At 42.6% G+C, this 23,355-nt stretch overlaps 1 protein-coding gene across 1 annotated transcript in view; it reads right to left on the reverse strand.

Moving 5' to 3' along the window:
- LOC137390892 (disintegrin and metalloproteinase domain-containing protein 12-like) overlaps positions 1–16,268 on the reverse strand; it is a 28,647-nt gene extending 12,379 nt beyond the window's left edge. Inside the window, exons 1-3 of the mRNA XM_068077207.1 lie at positions 15,377–16,268; positions 14,074–14,226; positions 802–912 (exon numbers count right to left, since the gene is read on the reverse strand). Coding sequence (XP_067933308.1) covers positions 802–912; positions 14,074–14,226; positions 15,377–16,268 — 1,156 coding nt within the window. The remainder of the gene's footprint in view (positions 1–801; positions 913–14,073; positions 14,227–15,376) is intronic.
- Positions 16,269–23,355: the final 7,087 nt, after the last annotated feature.

Genomic DNA, 23,355 nt, shown 5'->3' on the forward strand with positions numbered 1-23,355 from the left:
TATAAACATGAACAAAGTTATGTCAATTAAGTCTACATCTTTTATGTTAACATTTCAATCAAAGGGACAGAAAAGGAGAAAGATAAGGAAAGAGAAAAAGGACGAAAGGGGGTGAGAAAAAAGAAAAGAGCAAAGGAGAGAGAAAAGGAATGAGAGAGGGAGAGAGAGAAGGAAAGAGGGAAAGAAAGAGAGGGAAAGAGGGAGAGAGAAAGTGGAGAGAGAAAAAAGGGTGAAGGAGAAAAGAGAGAGAAGAGGGAGAGAGAGAGAGGGAGAGAGAGAGAGAGGAAGAGAGAGAGAGAGGAAGAGAGAGAGAGAGAGGGAGAGAGAGAGAGGGAGAGAGAGAGAGGGAGAGAGAGAGAGGGAGAGAGAGAGAGGAAGAGAGAGAGAGAGAGAGAGAGAAAGGGAGATAAAGAGCGGAAAAGAAAGGGCGAGAGAGAGCAAAGGAGCTAGAGGGAGAGGGAAGAGAGAGAGAGGGAGAGAGAGCGGAGGAGATAGAGAGAGAGGGAGGAAAAGAGATAGAGAGACAAGGAGAAAAAGAGAAAGAGAGAGAGGGAGAGAGATAAAGAGAGCGGAAGAGAAAGAGAGAGCGGAGGAGAGGGAGGGAGAGAGCTGAAGAGAGAGAGAGAGAGAGCGGAGAAGATAGAGAGAGAGAGAGAGTGGAAGAGAGAGAGAGAGAGAGAGCGAGAGAGATAGAGAGATAGAGAGAGAGAGAGAGAGAGAGAAAGAGAATGGAGGAGAGAGGGAGAGAGAGCAAAGGAATGTCACTCAATAAAATGAAGGGCTAACCGCATACTCACATACCAGTTGCGCAGGTAGCATTAGGGAAGAGCATGCAAGTCGAGGCATTGCAGCATGCTGAGGCACTGCACTTGCTGAGGCAGTCAGATGATTTTCCACAATCGCATTCTTCTCCTGAATAGACATATATCCTCGCTAAACATAGACATACATGAAATAGCCTGCCTAGAGACAAAGATTTTTTTTACATTTACACCATTTACCATTCTAACTTTTGAACTTGATATTATGAGAAAAGTGTTTTGTGCAGGTGGAATAAATTGAAAGAAAAAATAAAACAACTGTAAATGTGTTTAAATGCAAAATAATTAGCATGTAGTAAAAAATGGTTTGATACTGATACAATTAGTATGACTAGAGAAATATATAGAAATCATAAATTAATTGAATCAGTAATAGCAATGGCTACGCAGACTTGTATGTGTAAAAAAAGGTTACTGTTGTAGCAGAAGCTTCTTGTATTTAAAGTTTTGATGGATGATACTGGTATATATATCTCAATAATTGCACTAATGTGAAAATGTAAAATTGGACTGTCTTTGTCTGACACATTTTCTGACCAAACGACAAAATAATGTAGAGACAATTCCTACTCAAGATAATACAAATAGTGTTTGTAAAAAGTGTTTAGTTTTAACAGATTTAGTGATCGAAGTGTAACGGCACATTTAAAAGTGAAACAGCACATTTGAAATTTATAAGTCTAAAAGTAGGTAATGGTAAGAAAATTAGCTTTTAAAAAGTTGATAAAAACATGTGCAAAAGATAATATTCATTTATATTATTAATTATAATAGTTATTATTAATTTATAATAACTAATATTATATATAATATTAATTATTATAAATTTATAATAAAAAGTACACATTTAGCGTGTGCAATCATGAAAACGATATACAACATATGGGAAGAGCGATATAAATGATATGAACGCTGTAGTCTTGTAGTTATATATATAACTATTTTTTTCTAGTAAATTTTGAGATGATGATGAAATGATGATGAAATGAAATGATGAACATGTGCTCGATGGATATGATACTACTGTAAGTGTTTGTACAAGTTTTAAAAAGTTTTTCGAACTTTTTTAGTTTTAGTCTGAATAATGGTGAAGTACTGTTTTTTTCAGTTTGATGACATTTGCTGTCGGTTGCCTGACTTTTTTACTAGCGTTTTATCAAATATCATTGTATTATGAGCGCATTTAGATATTTTTAATAAAAGTCTAAAAACTTGATCATTGGAAAAATTGCCCAGAGTTTCTGGCACGCATTGACAAAAACGGCCAGGGTTCTAAGGATTAAAGATGTAGTTGCGTCAAATTTGAGTGATTTTAAAATAAAGTATTTTTTGTCTATCAGTTGATATGCTGTTTTTTGTGTTAAGCGATCTCATTGTCATAATATTTGAAGATTAAAACCGAAAAAATTTGATCACGCACATATATGTGCGCATGTTAGCACACTTAACGATGTTAACGCATGTTAGCACACTTGCGATTTGAATGCCGCGAGTTTAATAGCAGTACAAAGGTGACTTTTTTAGTTGCTACAACTTGACAAACATTAGAACATCGCTAAGATTTGTATATCAAGATTCAACAAGGCTGGATAAAAGCTAATTGTGCTCATTGATATATTTGCTAGAGTTTGCAGCTAAAACTGGCTACTTATTGCCAACAAAAGAAGAATTACGAGCTTCGGTCTATTGTAAGCTGAGTTCAGGTTATGAATGATGCTAACAAAAAATATTCTTAAAATCTTCAAATTTGTAAGTTATATTAAAATAATTTATTAAATACCACAAAAATATTGGTATATTGGTACAACACAGAAGTATTGGGTCACATGATCAGATTACGACTTGCCAATTAGACCAGGCCGAAACAAAACTGTAAAGTAGCGGAGCGTCTATATTTGATACAGGGTCTTCAGTAAAACCCGAAGTGTTTGTCATAAACTAGTGCCACGATAAGTTTTATATTGAGTTTTGTATTGGCCTTTCAATTCACGTGAGAACATACGTGACAAGACGATAACCAAATTTCGTGGCTACGTCATCAAAATAAAGAGATTCCAATCTACGGCGGCTTTTCGTTTTTGAGCTTTTAAGAGCTTGTAATCACATTCCCACATATTTGGCACCTACAACACAACAGAGTAAAACATGGTGAATCTTATGATACCAAATAACTGTCATGTGAATTTTGTTGCAAGTCAACCTTTAACGGCATGCTTGCGGCTATCTTAACACAGCTTACAATGAATCAAAGCTCATAACTCCACTTCTATTGCACATAAAAAGCTAGTTTTGGCTGCAAACTGTAGCAAACGTATTAGTGAGGGCAATAAGCTTTTATTCAACAATTGGTATAAAATAAAAATATGCCTTCAAATTTAAATAAAAACTGAAAATGCCACAAATTGCAAAAAAGTACACAGGCAATAATATCATCGCATGTCAATTGCAAGCAATAGATATCAATTGGTAGATATATTTCTTGGTTTCTTGATACACATTTATTGAAAGATGATTGACCTCTAACTAAAAGTTAGAGGTAAATCAGCAGATTTATTGCATTCAAAATGTTTAATATTGGTCTACCGAAAAAAAATGTGGGCTGAATATAAGTGACAATCGCTTTGCCCGTAATAGGGATAAATTTATCTTCCGAAAATTCTGACGAACCATTTGAGAAATAGACTGCCAGCTTCTATTTGAACACCGCCTCAAATTGACCGCCACTATAAAAGAAAGGTTGAAAAGCAGAGCGCCATGGCGTTCAATTAGAAGTTTTAGGTATTGTAAAGGCCTGGCCCCGGTAGCTGAGCCAGCTTTACTGTACTAACAGGCAGGTGCAGCCTGAACTCTGGGCCTTCCCCTTGTCGGGCCTGCCTGACACATTTGGTGGTCAGATCAGGCCGTGGCTGTTGCCCAACCTCAGGCTCGCTCGAAACCCTAATACAGCCTGCTCTCTGAGTCCCTATCGTTGGCTAGTCTAGGTCCCAGGCTAGCTCACTATAGGGCCTGATCTCTTATGCTATTGCATCTCCGATCAGGTCAAGTCGTAGCGTAGCTCAACCCCTAGCCTTCCTTAGGTATCTCTCAGGCAGTTCTTATCCGGAGTCAGACCAGTTTTGGTTGAATGGTCCTGTCTAAGCGACCCAGGCAGGCATGAACGTAATCAGCTCGTGTGAGTGAAGTTTAGTCTATTTATTATATATATATAATCATGAACACATGTACAACAGCATCAAGTTCTCAACTAACCCAACGAGGTGGCTTGCGCCTCCTCCTTATATACTGGCCTTTCTCCGCCCTCTTCTAGTCTTGCCCATAAAAAGAGTGTAACGACTCTTACATAACAATATACAGTTTTAGTTACGGCAGGCCTGCATGGCAGACTTAGATATAAAGTGTTACATAACAAAGATATATGAGGAATGCGTATGTAAGTTTATAATAGTTGAACACAGATATCTAAAGATGGCATAAATAGTATATTTGTCCAGTCTTCCACACTCCCCCCAATTGTTCAGCCCGGGGTTAACAATTAAGGACGGTGGCATCAAAGGGTTCTTATTCGTACTGGCGGGCGCGGCTCCTTAGTCGCTGTACCTCCTGCTGACTTTCTCGGGCTAGCCGGCTGCACCGTTGGTACTCTCTTTCTTCTCGTTCGGCGCCGCGGAGGTAGCTCTCTCGTCTGTCATTGCGGCGGGGCTCTGCACTTCTGTTGGCTGGAATATGGGTGTTGGTGCCTGAGTCCGTCTCTATCCCCTCCTGGTCAGCGGTGCTAGCATATACTTCTAGTACCGGCTCAATTTCTTTGGTTTTCCCCGGATTTTTCTCTGTGGCAGGAGTAGGCGGGGAGCTTCCCTCTTGCCGTGCGCTCCCTCGTCTGACCTTTTTTGGGATCGTATATTCTTGAAGAAATGATCTGCCCGGTTCCTCATTGTCTCCCGTCGCCTGACAATTATCTATCCTGATTGTCAAGTTAGGGTGGCCTGCCCTTTTGGTCTGGGCGATTTCTGGGTCCTGGCTTCCCGCTTTTTCCGGCTGTATAGGCCTCCTACTCTTCTGGCCTGCCTTTCTGTTCATGACCCACCCCTTTTCCCGGTCTTCAGCGGCCTCCATTTTCTGGTGTGATGCGGGGGTGTACCAGATATCTCTGGCCACTCCGTCTATGGTATCCCTTGTCGAGCTTTTCCGTTTTGCCGGAACTGGCTTCGACTCGATAGAGTGATCTTTTAGCTTGTCCATATTTCTATTCTCTTTTTCTATCCTGATGTTGGACAGAGGATCTCGACTGCGCCCATCCTTGGTCTCTAGTGGGGGCTTACCCGAGGGTACTGCCGCTCCACTCCCGACCCGAGAGCTCTGGCTCGTGGTCTCAGGTGTACCTTTGTTTAGGTTACACCTACCCTGGTTACACCTACCTACTCTCTCATGTCATTTCCTCTCGTAGTCCCTTTGGTTGTAGTATTTCCTCCAAATTTTTTGGAGTCAGGCTTCGTGATTGCACCTCTCTGTTTTGTTCGGTAGGTATCCGTATAACCCGTATGTTGGATGTACTGCCTTTGCTTGGTTGTATCCATTTATACGCAATGGGTACTACCTTCCTACCTGGCCTCATATTGTTAGAAGATGGGCCTGATTTGTCTTCTTGGCCTGATCTCTCGTGCGTGGTTGATATCTCCGTCTCATCTAATATACCGTCTAATTTGGCTAATAATTGCTGTAGCTCTTCGTCTTCCGTGGTCTCATGGTTTGCGTTTTTCTTATCCATGTAAGCGTGGTTGAGATAGTTTTGGACTGGCTGAAGCAGTTGATCATTTTGGAGTAGGTTACGAATGGACTGTCCAGGAGCAGCGCTAAGTTTGAATGGTGGTAATTGGGGCCAGTTTTTGGTGGAATCTACTCCTTGACCCCGGTCAACTCTATCGCCGGCATTTTTCGGGCCAGATCGTTCCTGGCCGGAAAATTTCTCTACTTCCGACATCTCCACAGCCTTCTCGATCTCCGCTCCCTCCCCCAAAACTTCTCGTTCTTCTTCTACTGCCTTTGCGAGTTGGTCTTTAGCGGTTAACGCCTTTTTTAATTCTGTCATCGATTCCTTCAGAGTTTGGTATTGCGTTTTTCCTTCCTGGTCGAGGCTAATGCTTCCTCCTTCGAGCAGCCTCTCTATCTCTCCGACCCAGGTTCTTAGCCTTTCATATCTCTCTCTAGCCGCTATGTCGTCCCAGGCCTCTTCAGAGGGTAGTGGATTGTCTCGGTTTCCACTCTCGGGGTCAACCCGGTGGCATACTGCCTGCCCGTATTGTATGGGTGGTCCTGTCGTCCTGCTGGGCCTCCCGTCTCTCCTCATTTCGACGGGCCTCTCTGTCCTGGATAACTCTGGTTCCACCTGAGTCTCTCCCCTGGCCAGAACCGGTCTAGAGTTAGCGGGTGGTGCCTGATCCACCAGCTCGAGTGCTCTGAGGACTTGAGGTCCTTGTGTCGACGCCCCACCACTTCTTCCCCTATCGAGCCTGGCCTGGTAGGCTCAACTTGGGCTATTGGGTCGAACTCGGGTTCCGGGTCGTCCCGCTCTACTTCTGGGAAAGTTGTCTGGTCGGTGGCGTCGTCGTGCTCTCCCTTAGTGCCGTGGTCCACTGGGACAGAACCCTCTCCCTCCACCAGGGCCTCCAGAAATCTTCTCTGGAACATATCCCTGTTAGTTGTGGTGGGGAGAAGGTCCATGTCTCCTTGCCGTATGGGTGGTCGAGAAGGGGGTTCTCTTCTGCTGAGCTCTAGGGTGGGCAGCAGCTCCATCAGTTTTCCCCTCCTCCCCTTCCTTTTCCCGGTAGCACCCCGCATGTTGGGTCGTCTAGCAGGCTCCCGGGTGGCCGGGGCCCTACCATCCACCTCTAGGCATGCAAAGTACGGCTTCAGGCATTCCTCATTCTGCACGGACACTTGGCCCTGCCTTTCTACCTGGTAGGTATTATTGGCATGACATCTGGTGATCGTATATGGCCCTACATACTTGGGTTGCAACTTAGGGATCTCCCCGCTTCTTCGCCTTTTGTTCACCAGTAATACCAGGTCTCCTACCTCAAACAGGGGTGGCTCCTTGTCATCCTCGATCTGGACCTTCGTTTTTCATTCACAAAGGATCTCGTAAATCTCTTCCAGCCGATTGGCCAATTCTAAGACGTAGGGCTGTATGGCCTGACTGTCTGCTGTAACTGGTTCTGAGAGCTGGTCGGGCAGTTGGAGTTCCCTACCCATCATCATGAAATTGGCGGTCTCTCCTGTGGCGGAATGGGGCGTGCCCCGGAAGGCCCTCATGATTTGGGGTAATAACAGTTCTCATTCAGTCGGCCCCTTGCATAGACGTAGGGCTCTCAAAGAGTCTCCTAGACTCCTATTGTTTCTTTCCACAATACCATTCTCCTGGGGGTGGTACGGGTTGGTCTGCATCTTGTTGATGTTCCATACCCACATAACTCGCTCATGAGTTTGGATTCAAACTGGGCCCCTTGGTCAGAATGCAACTCCTCGGGTAGGCCAAAATAGCAGAACACCCTTTCATCTAGGGTTGTGGCTACCACCGGGGCAGTTGCATCCGGAATCGCTAGGGCATCTTGCCATCTGGAAAAATGGTCACTAATTACCAGGATCCATTTATTTCCCCTATCAGTCTCTGGCATCAGTCCCACCAGGTTGACCGCCAAGTTCTGCCAAGGTCGTCCGGCATATAACCGATGCCTACTTTTCGCCACGTGGTTTCCCCGGCTTTCGCTACCTGGCAGACCTCACAGGTTTTTAGGAGTCTCGCACATCCGCGTTTAACCCCGGCCAGTACCAGTATAGTAATAACCTTTTCGCCATCTTGTGCACCCCCGCATGAGCCAATCGATGTGTCTCCCAGGTTACTCGGTTCCGGTCAGCCTTGGGGCATATGGTACACCACCTAGCATGACCGTTTGCAGATAGCCTGATCTCTAGTATCCTGTTCACTGAAAGTCTCATCACCTCCCGTCTTCTATACAGGATTCAGAGCTCGCGGCTCTCCAGGGTCAATTCCTCTTCCAACAGGTCCTGGTCGTTCTGTACTGCCCAGTACATTTTTGCCACCGCTTTTTGGCCTTTCATCTGGCTCTGTTCCAGCTGTCAGAAGTTTCTTTTGCCGGGTAGCTTGACGGCTGCTACTGTATCGGACTCTCCCTTCAGTATGGCCTGTTTACTTGGACCCCCATCTTTTTCCTCTATTCTTGTTCACTGCCGACAGTCTTCCGGACAGGCTTGCCGGCTCAGTCTGTTGGCGTTTCCCTGTTTGACTCATGGCCGGTGTTCCAATTGATACGTAAATTCCGACAGGATCTCTAGCTATTGGCCATCTGAGCCGACGGCTCCCTTCTTCGACACAGCCATCTCAGGGAGGCATGGTCTGTACGGAGTACAAAATGCTGTCCGTACAGGTAAAGCCGGAAGTGTTTGACAGCTTTTACCACCGCCAGGAGTTCTTTGCGAGTCATGCAATAATTCTGTTCCGCTGGGCTAAGTGTTTTGCTGTAGTAGGCTACTACCGTCTCTCTACCATTCTGGTTTTGAGACAAAACAGCTCCCACCCCCCACATTGCTGGCATCGGTGTCCAGAATGTATTTGTTCTTAGGATCGGGATATCCTAACACGGGTGCCACGATAAGGCCATACCGGAGTGTTTCAAACGCTGATTGTTCTACTCGGCTCCACTGCCATGGTTCCCCTTTCCTGTCAAGACAGTGAGTGGCTTGGCGTTAGGGGCGTAGTCCTTCAGATATTGTCTATAATATCCTGTGGTTTCCAAGAAGGCCTGTAGTTCCTTTACATTTCGGGGAACCCGCTATTCCGCCACTGCCTTAACCTTATCCGGGTCCATGGACACTCCTTCTGGGCTCACTACATGGCCGAGGTATCTCACCTTTTCCTGGAAGAGCTCGCACTTAAAAGGGTTTTAGCTTTAGCCTGGCAGTTGCCAGTCTCTCGAAGACTTCCTCCAAGCGGGTCAGGTGAGTCTCGAAGTCGGGGGCGATGACTATAATGTCATCCAGGTAGAGCAGGAGAGTTTTCCAGTGGAGTCCCTGCAGCACCGATTCCATCAATCTCTGGAAAATGGCGGGGGCAACGTCAGTCCGAATGGCAGCACCCTCCACTTCCACAGTCTACTCCGCGTTGCGAATGCAGACCTTTCTTGGGCCTCCTGATCCAAAGGCACTCGCCAGTACCCACTAGTCAGGTCTAGTGTGCTAAAAAATCGACTTCCTGCCAGGGCATCCAGGCTCTCGTCGATTCTTGGAATCGGGTAGGCGTTCTGTTGGATTATGGCATTCAGTTGCCTGTAGTCGATGCAGAACCTCCATCCGCCATCCTTTTTACGTACCATGACCACCGGAGAACTCCACGCCCCATTGGCAGGCTCAATCAGGCCCTTCTCTAATAATTCGGTCACCTGTCTGTCTGCTTCTGCCTCCTTGAGGAGTCCCAACCTGTGAGGAGGTTGTCTAATGGGTCTGGCTCCTTCTATCAGCGGTATGCTATGTTCCACCAGATTAGTTCGCCCTACCTCGCCACGTATTTACTGAATACGTTCTGGTATTTGGCCAGCAGGGCGGCTAGTTTTTGTCTCTCCTGGTCGTGCGAACAACCTCGGAAGGCCTGATCGTATAGTTCGACCAGATGCTCAGGGACTGCTTTTCCGGCGTGCACGGCCGCACACCCTACTCCGTTTGCCTCGGTACTGGAGTGTTCCCATGCCGACCAGAGCTCGGCCTGCACATCCTCCTCCCTGATGGCGGTTGTACAAGCCTATCACGTGTCCGGCTACCAGCTCTATGGGGTGATTATCTGGGTTTAGCCATTGCACGGCCACATCACCCTGGTCTCCGGGTTGATTCAGGCTACGCGTCACGGGAAGGTGCAGGTCGGAGCCCTCTATTATACCTACTGGTACGTAATTTCTGGCTGAGATTCTCCCCGCCACCCTTAGCTCTGACAATGGTGGAATGGTGACCTTCTTCCATGTATCTACTTTAGACACCATTAGCCTGCCATACTTGTCCGTGCAGGTGAGCTTTCTGTCTCCAATAGAGATGACTGGTTGGTCGAATTCCATGTTGCATCAGTGTGAGATCAGGAAGGGCATTCCCAGGATGGCATCCTTGCTGATCTGACTCACAATGAAACTCTCCTCAATCGGTACGTCGCGGATTCTCTCTGCTAGTCGGATTAGCCCGTAGAACTGGAGCTTGCTCTCGTCCGCCATGAGTCTGTACCGGTCATTCTCCTCCAGCTGTGCTTTCACCCTCTCTGGCATCCTGTCAAATACTTTTTTGGACAACAGGTTAGTGTTAAAGCCGGTGTCTATGAGGAAAAGCAGGTCTTGTCTCTCCACCTTCTCCAACAAAAAGTAGCTTGACTTATGGGGTTTTTCCAAGGCCCCAATCTTTGGTAGCTCCCCCACTCCGGTGGCGCCGTTATACGCCCCTTTTGAATCTCTTTTTCGTGGATGACCCCGAGGCCTGTCCGGTGGTGGACTCTCTTTGAGCTGGTTCGCCAGGCTTTCCTCCGGAGTAGCTGGCATTGTGCTCTCCCCGTACCGGCCTGTCGGACCCGACACCGGACTCAGGCGGTGGCCTGGGTCTCTATCCCGGAGGAGGCCAACTTGATTCGGCTCTCATCCCTCCTCTTACACAGATCCTTTGGGGGGGGGGGGGGGGGTAAGCTCTGCCCCAGCCCTCCTCATTTCTGGATCTGCAACACCCTGATTTCTGGAGATGCTCCACCATTGCTGGGGCCTTCTTCGCTCCCGATCTGAAGGGTACAGATCTCTGGAGAGTCTCAGCTCCTGAGGAGCCGACTCTCTTCTGATCTGTCCTGTCCAGATCTCTGGAAAGGATCAGTGCCTGCTGGACCTTCTCTCTCCGACCTAGGTCATTCTTGTTTCTGGAAGTGTTCAAGCGTGGCTAAATTCTCCCTCCTCCCCAATCTGCGCTTAGGTCTCCCGAGAGCTCCAGCCGACGCTGAATCTGCTCTCTGTCCCGAACCTCGCGGCCCAAATCTTTTGGAGTGGTTCATTCTGGTTGCACTTCCCTCCAGACTTCCAACATTTTCTGAAGTCTCTTGTGGTCTAGCTCGCCTTTGTATTTGGTGGATATATCGCCTTTGGGCCTGTCTGGCCACCTGTGGCGATTCCCGAGGATCCACCTCCTTTTCCCCTTCTGCTTCGTCTAGACCCTTTAGGCTCTGGTACGGGTTATAGGTATGAACCATTCCCACCGGGGGCATCCGGGCAAGAGCCACCGAGTTTGCGGGGTGGTGCCAGCCTTCTGGGTCCACCTCCGCCTTCCTTCGACTTGCCCTTTCAGTTTTCTGTGGTTATGAACTCTTGGTGCCCTATTGCAGCCAGTAGGTTGCCCTACTGCTGCGGGCGGCAGGCGTTTCCCTGGTTCGGTATCTTGGTAGCTCTGCCACCAGTCTGTCTCCTGGGGCAGTTCTTCCTCCAGTGACCTGCCTGATTGCACTCCCAGCACTTGACCACACCTCTTTCTCGTGTCACCTGCTGTGGAAGGGCCCGTGGATGATCGATTTGTTTTTTCAGGTCAGCCACCTCTCTCTTTAGGTCTCTCATGGTTGTCAGTAAAGCCCCTAGCGGGTCAGAGGTAGTCTGGGCCACTACGGCCTGCTCCCCGAGAGCCTGCTCCTCTTTGGCTTGCTCAAATCCTTCTGGCTGAACTGCCCTTATTCTGGATCTCATCAGGTGGTTCTGCCTAGTAGTCATATCGGGCTGTATCTGCAGATACTCCTTTCCCGCTCTCACGGCTGTCTCTAGGTTGGGGATGGGTACTGCCAATAGGTGTCTTTGTAGGTATATGTTCCCTAACAGCCCGCAAAAGGTGTCCACTGCCATCTCTTCTTTCATGCAATCGGATAGTTCCTTGAACGCAATACTCGTGAGTTTTTCTATTCGAGGGGCATGCTCAAATAGGGTGGTGTGTTGTTCTTTTCTCAGGCCCTGTAGCTCAGTTCTCGCTTCCTTGGGTGTCATGCCAAACCTCGCTTGGAGGTTATTAAATACCGCCTGCAACGTCTGTCCATGTCCACATTCCTTGGCCTGCTCTCTCAGCCTTCCTCGGATGTGTAGTAGGGCGGATCTGGCTCCCCAGTCATTCACGATAGCTACATCATTGAACTGCCTGACAAAAGCCTCCACATCACTGCTCCCATCGTATTCGGGAGCCTTGAATGTCTCTCTGGGTACTGGGGGTCCCTGATTTCTCTGCACCTCTTGGTTAACAATCATTCTCTCCAACGTGTTCGTCAGTCGCTTTAGACCATCTAGTCCTTCCCATTGGGGGACTCCCGGTCATTCCGCGCTGCGAGTGCGTCTGGCCATGATTGTGCCTTGTTAGTCCTTCTTTTGTGGGTTTATTCTATCCCACTGCTGCCACCAGTGTAAAGGCCTGGCTCCAGTAGCTGAGCCAGCTTTACTGTACTAACAGGCAGGTGCAGCCTGAACTCTGGGCCTTCCCCTTGTTGGGCCTGCCTGACACACTTGGTGGTCAGATCAGGCCGTGGCTGTTGCCCAACTTCAGGCTCGCTCGGAACCCTAATACAGCCTGCTCTCTGAGTCCCTATCATTGGCTAATCTAGGTCCCGGGCTAGCTCACTGTAGGGCCTGATCTCTTATGCTATTGCATCTCCGATCAGGTCCAGTCTTAGCGAAGCCCAACCCCTAGCCTTCCTTAGTTATCTCTCAGGCAGTTCTTATCCGGAGTCAGACCAGTTCTGGTTGAATGGTCCTGTCTAAGCGACCCAGGCAGGCATGAACGTAATCAGTTTGTGTGAGTGAAGTTTAGTCTATTTATTATATATATATATATAATCATGAACACATGTACAACAGCATCAAGTTCTCAACTATCCCAATGAGGTGGCTTGCGCCTCCTCCTTATATACTGGCCTTTCTCCGCCCACTTCTAGTCTTGCCCATAAAAGGAGTGTAGTTATGGCAGGCCTGCGTGGCAGACTTAAATATAAAGTGTTACATAACAAAGATATATGAGGAATGCGTATGTAAGGTTATAATAGTTGAACACAGATATCTAAAGATGGCATAAATAGTATATTTGTCCAGTCCTCCACAGTATATAAAATTGCCTACCTAGACATAGAAATACATTTAATAATCTGCCTAGAAATACACATGCATGAAATTACTCAAATAAACATTGGAGTAGGTAAATGATGTAATTGACATAGTTCATAGAAACAATGATTTACCCAGTACATGATTATCACCATACTATGGCAGTCAAACCTCTAGTGACAGTAAAAGTTGATATATAACACGATACACAGCTTGTACTTGTATATACCTCTATCAGGACAGCAATCTCAATAATACTTCACAAGTCATCAATTAGCCACTGTTCATGACTAAAATTTGATCTACATGTATTGTCTATAGCGCTGATTTTGAAAGACATAGAATTGTGATAGCTGTCAGTTGATCTATGACAGCTCCCAAAATAAAATTTATAAAAACTTCATGTATAACATGTAATTCTACCCACTGACGAGTGTTAAAGCAACAACTGCAGAACTCATACAAGAGAAGTCTCAAAGTCAGTAGCATGAGCATGTGGATTTTCAATGGCGACTTCCACATACAAAATCATCCCAACCGAGTCAACCTTTCAAAATTATCTTTTCAAAATGTTTATACATTTTGTTAGTTTAATTTGTGTCAGTCAAAAAAGCTTATTGGAAATTTGTAAAGAGTGAACATATGAAAGAAAAGAAAGATTATTGACCCATGTATCTCCTAATAGTGCAAGTTGGAGAATATATGTTCTGATACAATTAAAACTAAACGAAAAATGGAAGCAGCATGTAAATTGAACATTAATACATATGAGCTGCCCTTCGTCAAAACAGCAGATTTCAAACAGTTGACACAAATTCTATTTGTTACAACTTTGGTGACTCGTAGCAGGAAACACTTGGGTCACGGCACAAATCATGTCTTGGTTCACTGACTGTTACTTGAAATAGTTTAAAAACCACACATTTAGAGGCAGGCAGATAGTCAATTTTTATTCACCAAGTTCACCGGCTCCACTAGTTCCGAGCTATTTACATGCTCGACAATCCACATCAATGTTAATCACTGAATCATTCAATAATATTTCTGATCATGTTTTATGATACTTTTACCACCATGTTAGCTTCTTCCTGCTACCATATTACCTTCTTCCACAAAGAAGTTCCCGCAGATAGCAGAATTTTCCAATTTCAATGCTTGTTCTGGTTCATTCGTTAAACAGTCTCCAAGGTTTCGCTCCAAGTCTTTTGACAGTTGGTCTTTCGTGCACTCTGACCATTTCGTAGCGAGCTTGTATGCTAAAACCCGAAAATGAAAAATATTTTCGTATAAAGCAATATCGAAGCAGCGGTTTAAATTTACTTAACTCAAACAAGCTAGCCAGCTTCTAAGCTAGAGAACCATAAGTGACCTTCAAACAGAGTATTTTAAAGATTAGCATGAAGCGATAATTTTATAAGCAGTAAACTCTAATAACTTGAGTTTGTACTACGAAAGTTGTTTGGTAAAACCTGATTGGTCATGGCCTATTTGCCGGAAACTTAGCTTGTATACACAGTGTTAGAACATTATTCTGTGCATTCTATACACAATAACAATATGCTTCTTATTTATTTCTTAGCATGAATTCAAATAAATTCAAATTATTTATTTGTTATTATAAATTTAACCGAACACTAAAAAAATTCTGTTTACCTATAACGTATAACTTTAAACCTTTTCAGTAATGTATGGTGTAACAAAACTGAGCAGACCCAAACTAAAAAAGTTCCCAACATAAATATGAACTAGCCTATCAGATATCATAATCTTTGCTTGATATGAATTGCATCAGCTTCGTATGTGAGTTTATTCATTGCACGGGTAACACAAAGCTGTTGAGTTTTCATCAAGTTAAACCAACAGTGCTTATTGAGCTGAATGCTTATTATGCTTGTTTTTATCTTTAATCTGAATAGTAGATAGTTGTTCGTATTGTGAAAACAAATTTACATTTTACTTCCACCAGCTGGATAATTTTAGGAACTATAACATCGCAAAGATCTACACTAACACTTCGATGGTTTAACTAAATGAAAAGTCAACAATAGAGTGCGGCCCACACAGTGAATCAACTTTAATATTGAGTTGAGGGTTAGGTGGCCATAGCACCCTCAATATCCTGGCAAACTGCTCGGTTTAGATTCAGCACTACTGGCTGATATAACCAGATCGAAGTGGTCTTTTATGAACAATAAACTAGTGGAATTGAAGAGTTTATTAAATAGGAAGCAAAAAGTGGGTATGCAGCTGCTTCAGATAGTGAGAGCCTACCCTTCTGCCATGGTCATTATTTTACTACAATCTGAAGCGTTGCTAAGACAGTCTCACACTAGTTTAAACTAAACTGTTCAACTAAAACCATATGTGGCTTATTAAGAAATTGTGGCTAGCAAAATAGCAGCTTACTACGTGTGTAGGAGTACATGAGACAGGGATGGAAGTCTGGATCTCCAGGATAGTCACACTCGCATTTCGTTCCGTTAATAATTTCCTCGGTATTGCTATGACCCATATTCAAATTATGGCCAAGTTCATGAGCCATGGTAGACGCAGCTCGAGCATAGATGTTAGCGTACTCATCATAAGTAACACCACCACTATCTGTATGCATACAAATTGTTCCAGTAAAACCCTTTCCAATCGTACTCCCTGTAAAATTAAGGGCTGAAAAAAGCTGAGCGCTGTCATTTGGTGTCTCTCGGTTAATTATATAATGCCTATATTTGTTGAGCTCTCCAAGCATCCAGTCTGGATCATACTCTCCTTCTGTATCATTTGCTGGCTTGTTGTCTATTTTATCTCCTTCGTTCCAAACTTCTAGCCCCACAAGTACAATATACATATTTAGCTGTCGATAGAGGGCACTAGCATAGTTAACCATATTTACTCCTCTCATAATTGTAGCATCCAAAGAGCCTGTTCTGCGAAAAAGTGCATGGTCCATGACAACATATAGTTCAGTATATTTGGTGCTAGCTGTCACCCCAGCGGGGAGCTGCAGTTCCCTCCCAAAGCGCTTCTGGTGACGCAGGTTGTTGTACATTGGCTTGCTAATATTTGAAATTTCTGTACCACACTGAGTGTGTCCACTTGTATTGTTAACATCTTGCTCATTCCAGTGGTAATGAATATTTCCGTCAATGACAAAAGTGTCTACAGAAAACCCTTTTTCAGGCACTTCGATTTCACCCTTGATACCATTGCAGAGGTTGAAGGAAGCCAAAGAGTGAGAAACACTCAACACATTTCCAGTAAAAAAACATCTTGAAAGTGAACGATCTTTGTTATCTCTCTCCATAATAGCTTCTCCAGTTTTACTGAAGTATTACAGATATACAATAACGGAATGGCTAGAAGATCTTTCGATGACTAGCTCTAAATCATCAGGATATGTAGAGATGTAACTATGAAACTTGTTCATGTCCTGTAGAGTATGTAATGAATACTCGCCTATATGTCCATCTTTGTAAGCAAGTCTAGCAAATATGTTGACGGTTTCCATTTCTTGCGAAGTATGGACTGACAACTTCTCTGAAATAATGCCTTCCATTGGATAATGTGATGCACCAGCCAAATTTGCAGCTAATTCAAGAGTTAGTAGCACGCATGCCCAACTATTCAACATGAAGGAAAACCACTTGAGTGTATTAAAAACCTTAAGAAAATTGTCTGGAATGTATAACTTAGTTTTTGCCATCCGTGCATGTGTCTGTTTATTAGATGTGTTGATTTTCAAATAGCTTCTTCAACTGCTTCAGCATCAGATCTACTGATGAGAGTTAGTTTCAACAGGTCAAAGCTGAAACAATACACAATAACAGATGTTTCAAAATTCTAATGTAACACTGCCTACTACTATGACAACTAGTAACATGATCAGGACAAGTAACACTTACCAGCACTGTGGAGAAAGCTGACTAGTCTGGGCATAATAATTCTACATTATTATGTATAAGTTGTTACAGATAGCATGCTTTGTTGGACGTAAAGCTTTTAGTCGCAAACTTCAAGTAGTAATCATTATTAAACTCAGTACATGAATAAAAAAATGTTTTATTAAATAAAAAAACTGGTAAAAAATCATACTTTATGTATAAAGATTGACTCCTATTCATTTATGTCTCAAGTAAACATATATATCAGTTTAAACTTCCTACATTTTATTGAGATTTTTTTAGTTAACCAGCAAATCCTTTGTTAGCACAACCAGAAACAACATTCGTAGGTAACCTATAGAAGGACAACAAAATTTGAAGTTTGATTTTCTTTCAAACTACAATTCAAAAATTTACATTTTTGTATGAATTTTTAAGAATTCTTTCTCTGCGCTAAGCTTTCCTGAATGTTATAACGAAAATATTTTTCCCTCGCTTAGCCATATTATTTCAGAACCATAGTATAGATATTTGAGTATTAACCAGCTACACTTTATCCGCTTTTACTGGTAAGCCAATTATTAATCATTATGCGAAGGATTTTATCGTGCCACCTTAACTTTATCCACAAGCCGAGTAAATAAAGAAAACCGATTTGTTATTAAAGCATAAACATATACTTATAGAATAAATATATTTGCATCATAATAACAGTGGTCAAAACATGCATACATAAAGAATATACAAGTACCAATGCACAATGTCTATCGTATGCAGGGAGCTGTGCTGCTCTGCCTGTTTTTGTGAAACGCTCTTCATTTTATAATCTTCTCATCCTTTGGCTCTGCCCCCTTGCGGTTTCTGCTTCCCGCCATAACGCTTTATTCTTTATTCGGCCTACGTGACCCATGAACTGCCGAGTCATTTTGGTCGTCTATCGCCAGCCAGACCTCTGAGCATAAGGGAGAGGCACGGCTCAGCTCGGCAACCGATCATCACACCGGCACCGGCCCCGTCCGCGATGCTCTTCCATCACACTATGGTATTATATTTCTTTAAAATCCGAAATGGATTTTTGTCAGCGGGTAAAAATAGGCTATCCGATTCTTGACCCTCTGTTTGTAAGAACCACAACTCAAAACTTGCTGCTGTTTTTAAAGGAAAAATACCGCTTTCTCTGGGTGGTAAAAATTTCTTGGCAGATACATCTGTCCTGCTGGTGCACAAAACGCTGCTGCAATTTAAAAATTTCTAACATGGCTGCTAATTGAAAATGACTCTTGTTGGTCCACTGTGTTGCTGGCGGACTCCACATAGATCTCCACAAGAGATTTCAAACATAGTCACCAATTAAGGATGATACTTGCTGGGTGCACTGTAAATGCTGGTGGAATGACAAATTTTTTTAGCTAATTGACACTTGTCCAACGATCCAAAACAGGTTGTAGTATGTTTTTATTGTGTACAATAATGAATCTAATCACGCATGCATAAGTGTTTATACTTTAGAGGGCGGACTTTAGACCGACTTTAGTTCAAAAGGGTAAAGAGGTTAGCTAAGTTATATAAGAGTTACAAGGATTCTTAGTTAGCAGCAACAAGGCCTCCACGTCAATGCATGACTATATAATGGTTAGTCCTATTATACAGTCATGCATAACTATATAATGGTTAGTATTATTATACATGTACCTGATGCTATATAAATCTCTGATTTATATAGCATCAGGATTATTACCTAGAAATGTTTTGATTTTGCTTTACAACAGTCTGATCAACAGTAAAATTATCTATTGTATTGAGGCTTGGGAAAATGCACCACGGAGTCACCTAAATAAAATTTTGGTAATTCAAAATCGACTATTGAGAATAATTTTTAATAAACCCCCCACCTATCATACTTCTGATCTTTACAAAAAGCAAATATTCTACCTATTCATGAATTATATCTTTTACGTATTTGCACATTGGCTCATTCTGAGTTTAAAAGCTATATTAAATCTAAGCCAGATCCACCTTATGATACCAGAAACTCTCAATTTTCTCTTCCCTTGCCACCTTCGACCTCCGCTGTTGGCCACAGGTGTTGTGCTTACCAGCTGGCGGCTGCTTGGAACGGACTGCCGGTTGGATTGAGGCGGATTGAAAATCACACTGTTTTTCGAACTACTCTAAAACAATGGCTCCTTGACTCTCTGACATAGCTTGTTTTTTGCAGTAAATTAACTTTTGTTTTTGTTGACTGTCTACTCGGGCTCTGCACCTCGACTAGCAACGCTATTGTGCACGTGGGCCCTCATCATTAAATACAGATTGATTTTTCTATTATGCTTTTTTTTGGATTCTTTGATGAAAATACAAACAAACAAACGAAAAAACACATATACAAGTTGAACATACAAAAAGGAAGAATTTAGAATGTGTATAGCTTACTCTTTGTACCAGTCTACCACAAATCAGAGGTTTGCTAAATCTGGTTTCTAGAATTTAGGCTTTTATCAGAAATTACAGCTTTAAAAATAAAAACAACAGGTAAAATGATATTGCACTCCGGAAACAATCTGTCTACAACATTGACTTATTTTACCAAAGATTATTAGAAATTCCAATGTAAACATTTAAGCTCCTATATAACAAAAACTCTTGTGAGATATTTTGTGTAACACATGAGTATCATCGCAGAGGGGCTACCTACCGAAAGTTTTCCATAATCATTAGTCCATACGAGTTCACTAATATATGATCAGTCGAAAACTCTGCCCACTTATAGTAGACGAACTCTGACCTTTAGACATTTGAGATTTTTTAAGAAAATTCCAAAAACTGCTTTTAGTGACAAGTCATCGAACCATCTCGCTAAAAACAAGACTTGTAAAGAACTTGAAGTGCTAAAGTTATCACTTTTCTCGTCCCGGTGTTCAACATAAGTAGAAAAAAACAGATGAAACAATTGTTGAAATTGAAATCAAACTAAATTAGGGTGTCAATGTGATTCTTTCTTCTTTTATTGCTACTGTTCGATGCTTAAAACCGCCTCTTTTATACATTTTGAAAACTTTCCTTGTTATATGTTATATAAACACCTTTTCGTTGATCCTGTTGACAGAGGTTATTTGTTTGAGGCTACAGATAGAATCCACGTTATCAAATTGGGCTTGAAGTTGAAAAGGCCTCGCTTGTACGATAGCATGGCCATGCATGATGACTGAGCTGAAACTTTATTTACATCCGCAGCTAAACCTACACTGGGAAGTTGACCATACAGCATACGAGTCATTAGAGAATTCATTGCTTTTTCAAGTGGAATAAAATCATGTTTAGAAAGCTCACATGGTGTCAGAAGAAAGGACTATGCAACATGAAAAGATTATTAGTTCCTGACAGAGACGTTTATAAGTCTTTGAAAAATGACTTGAGTCATTTCCATTCTCATCAAGAAATTAGTGATTCCATTTTTAATTCCTTAGCTACATGTAGCTTAACTTTAATGACGTGATTTAATTCAATTCTACCAAATAAACAAAATCAATTCTTTATCAATCTATGTACGTAAATCTCAAAGTTTATTTGTTGCCGTTTGTCTGTTGTCTGTCCAGATTGAACAATTGAAATTTAAAACTGAAAAACGTGTTTTGTAGCAGGTTTGAACTCGTAAAAAACGCAATCACAAGTTTGTAGGCAAGTGCACCTAACCACAAACCTACACCGTTCTGTATACTGCATTCTGTATAATGTATACCCTTTTCGTGATTGCACACGCTAAATTAATAATTAATACAGTGCACCTACGCATTACAATGCTCCTGTTACAAGATTTTTTGCCATACTCTATGAAACACGAATCCTTTTCATTTTCAAACCGACTCCGGTAGCTGAGTCAGCTTTACTACACTAACAGGTGGACGTAACCTAAACTCCGGGTACACCTTATCTGAGGCCTGCTTGACACGCCCGAAAGGTCAGGTCAGTCCACGACAAGTACCCAGTGGGCCAGCAGTCAGGCTTACTCCGAAACCAATTTAGCCTGCCCTCTGTGTCTCTATAGTTGACTAGTCTAGGTCTACTAGTAGCTCGCTCTAGTGTCTGATCTCTTATGCCCTTGCATACCCGATCAGGTCTAGTTAAAGCGTAGACCAATCCCTAGTCCCCTAGATCCACCCTAGCAGTTCTGTCTGATGTTGAATCGAAGCCTGCTTTTTACAACCTTTAAGCCACCCAGGCAGGCGTCAACACGATCAGTCCTTTTGAGTAGAGTTATTCTGTTTATTAATATAATTTTGAGTATATGCGTATGACAACATAGAATTATACCAAGCCGCCAGTGCAACTCGGGCACTGGCTTATATAGTGGCGTTGACTCCGCCCCTACCCTATCCATGCCCATAAAAGGAGTATACAAGGATTACATAAGCGCATGCAAGCAAGTTCGATAAAAGAAATATACGAAGGTTACATAAGTGCATGCAGGCAAGTTTGGGCAGGCTATTTTGCTAATCTATATAAGTAATTTCAGTGGATACATATATGATCGGTGAGCAATGGATACATAATGCGTCAGTCCGCCAAAATAACACATCCTGGAGATTGATAAATAGCACGTGATTACCTTTCTGGTTAATTCTTGATTATATAGGTATGTATATAACATTGTCGTAATAATGAAACTTACAGGTAATACAAATAAAAGAAAGCATCAGTATTGAAAAACAGAGCTAAAAACTACATGTTGTTGGCTCAAACGATGCCAGAAAAATGACTTCAAGTACACCTAATAAAAATACATGTGTAATAGTTAGGCAAGTCAGACAGACCACACAAGACCTACAGACAAACCAAGATCAAGACATCAACTAGCCTTCATTCTGGTCAGGAGCAGTGAATCATACAGGATGTCTAGATTGTGAAGTGAACTATCCAATTAGGAAATTTAACAGAGACAAGCAGAATCTTACAAATATCATTGTAGGTTAATTGCAAGCGATGGATGTCAGCCGGTAGTGATGTTTCTTGGTTCTTCAATGTATATTTATTAAGAGATATTTGACAAGTTGCAGGTAAGTTAGCAGATTTATTGCATCTAAACGGTTTAATGTCACTCCACCGAGAAAAGAAGACAAAATATAGATGACATTTGCCACACCCGTACAAAAGCTAAATTTATTTTCCCATAATTCTGATGAGCCATTTGAAAAATACAATGCCAGCCTCTATTTGAATGCCAGCTCCAATTGACCGTCCCTATAGTAGGCCTATAATAGAGGAAGGGTAGAAAAATAGAGTGCCATGGCATTCCATTGGAGGTTTTATGGTAAGTTGGACTCGAGCAATACCTTAGCTACCTTTTCTACTCGCACCCTTTCTCTCTTCAGTATTATCAAAGTTACACTTCCATTCACTTCCCCATCATGCTTTGGTGAAGAGAAAGTTGTTAGTTTCAACCATAATTATATTTATACAAGTAATTGATGATTGCTTATTGTTCTCTTTGATCATGTGTTTCAAATTATGCTCTCAAAGATATGCTTACTTTTAGCAGCGAAAAAGTTTGGAGCTGCTTTGGGATATTTCATTTACATATAAAATTAGTTGATCATTTGCTAAAAGATCAGTATATTTTTCATAAATTTTTCTGACGTTAGTAAATAGTGATGCAGTTTCTTTAGAAATGAGTAAAACTGTAAAATCTCACGGCTAAATGTTACTGATAGTGCTAGAAACACTTGCCAACACTTGCCATAAGACTAAATGGTACTGATAGTGCTAGAAACACTTGCCAACACTTGCCATAAGGCTAAATGTTACTGATAGTGCTAGAAACACTTGCCATAAGGCTAAATGTTACTGGTAGTGCTAGAAACACTTGCCATAAAGCTAAATGTTACTGAAAGTGCTAGAAACACTTGCCAACACTTGCCATAAGGCTAAATGTTACTGATAGTGCTAGAAACACTTGCCATAAAGCTAAATGTTACTGAAAGTGCTAGAAACACTTGCCAACACTTGCCATAAGGCTAAATGTTACTGATAGTGCTAGAAACACTTGCCATAAGGCTAAATGTTACTGAAAGTGCTAGAAACACTTGCCAACAGGCTAAATGTTACTGATAGTGCTAGAAACACTTGCCATAAGGCTAAATGTTACTGATAGTGCTAGAAAAACTTGCCATAAGGCTAAATGTTACTGATAGTGCTAGAAACACTTGCCATAAGGCTAAATGTTACTGATAGTGCTAGAAACACTTGCCAACACTTGCCATAAGGCTAAATGTTACTGATAGTGCTAGAAACACTTGCCATAAAGCTAAATGTTACTGAAAGTGCTAGAAACACTTGCCAACACTTGCCATAAGGCTGAATGTTACTGATAGTGCTAGAAACACTTGCCAACACTTGCCATAAGGCTAAATGTTACTGAAAGTGCTAGAAACACTTGCCAACACTTGCCATAAGGCTAAATGTTACTGATAGTGCTAGAAACACTTGCCAACACTTGCCATAAGGCTAAATGTT

Source organism: Watersipora subatra, chromosome 3, assembly GCF_963576615.1.
Source record: "Watersipora subatra chromosome 3, tzWatSuba1.1, whole genome shotgun sequence".
In the NCBI taxonomy this organism is placed as follows: domain Eukaryota; kingdom Metazoa; phylum Bryozoa; class Gymnolaemata; order Cheilostomatida; family Watersiporidae; genus Watersipora; species Watersipora subatra.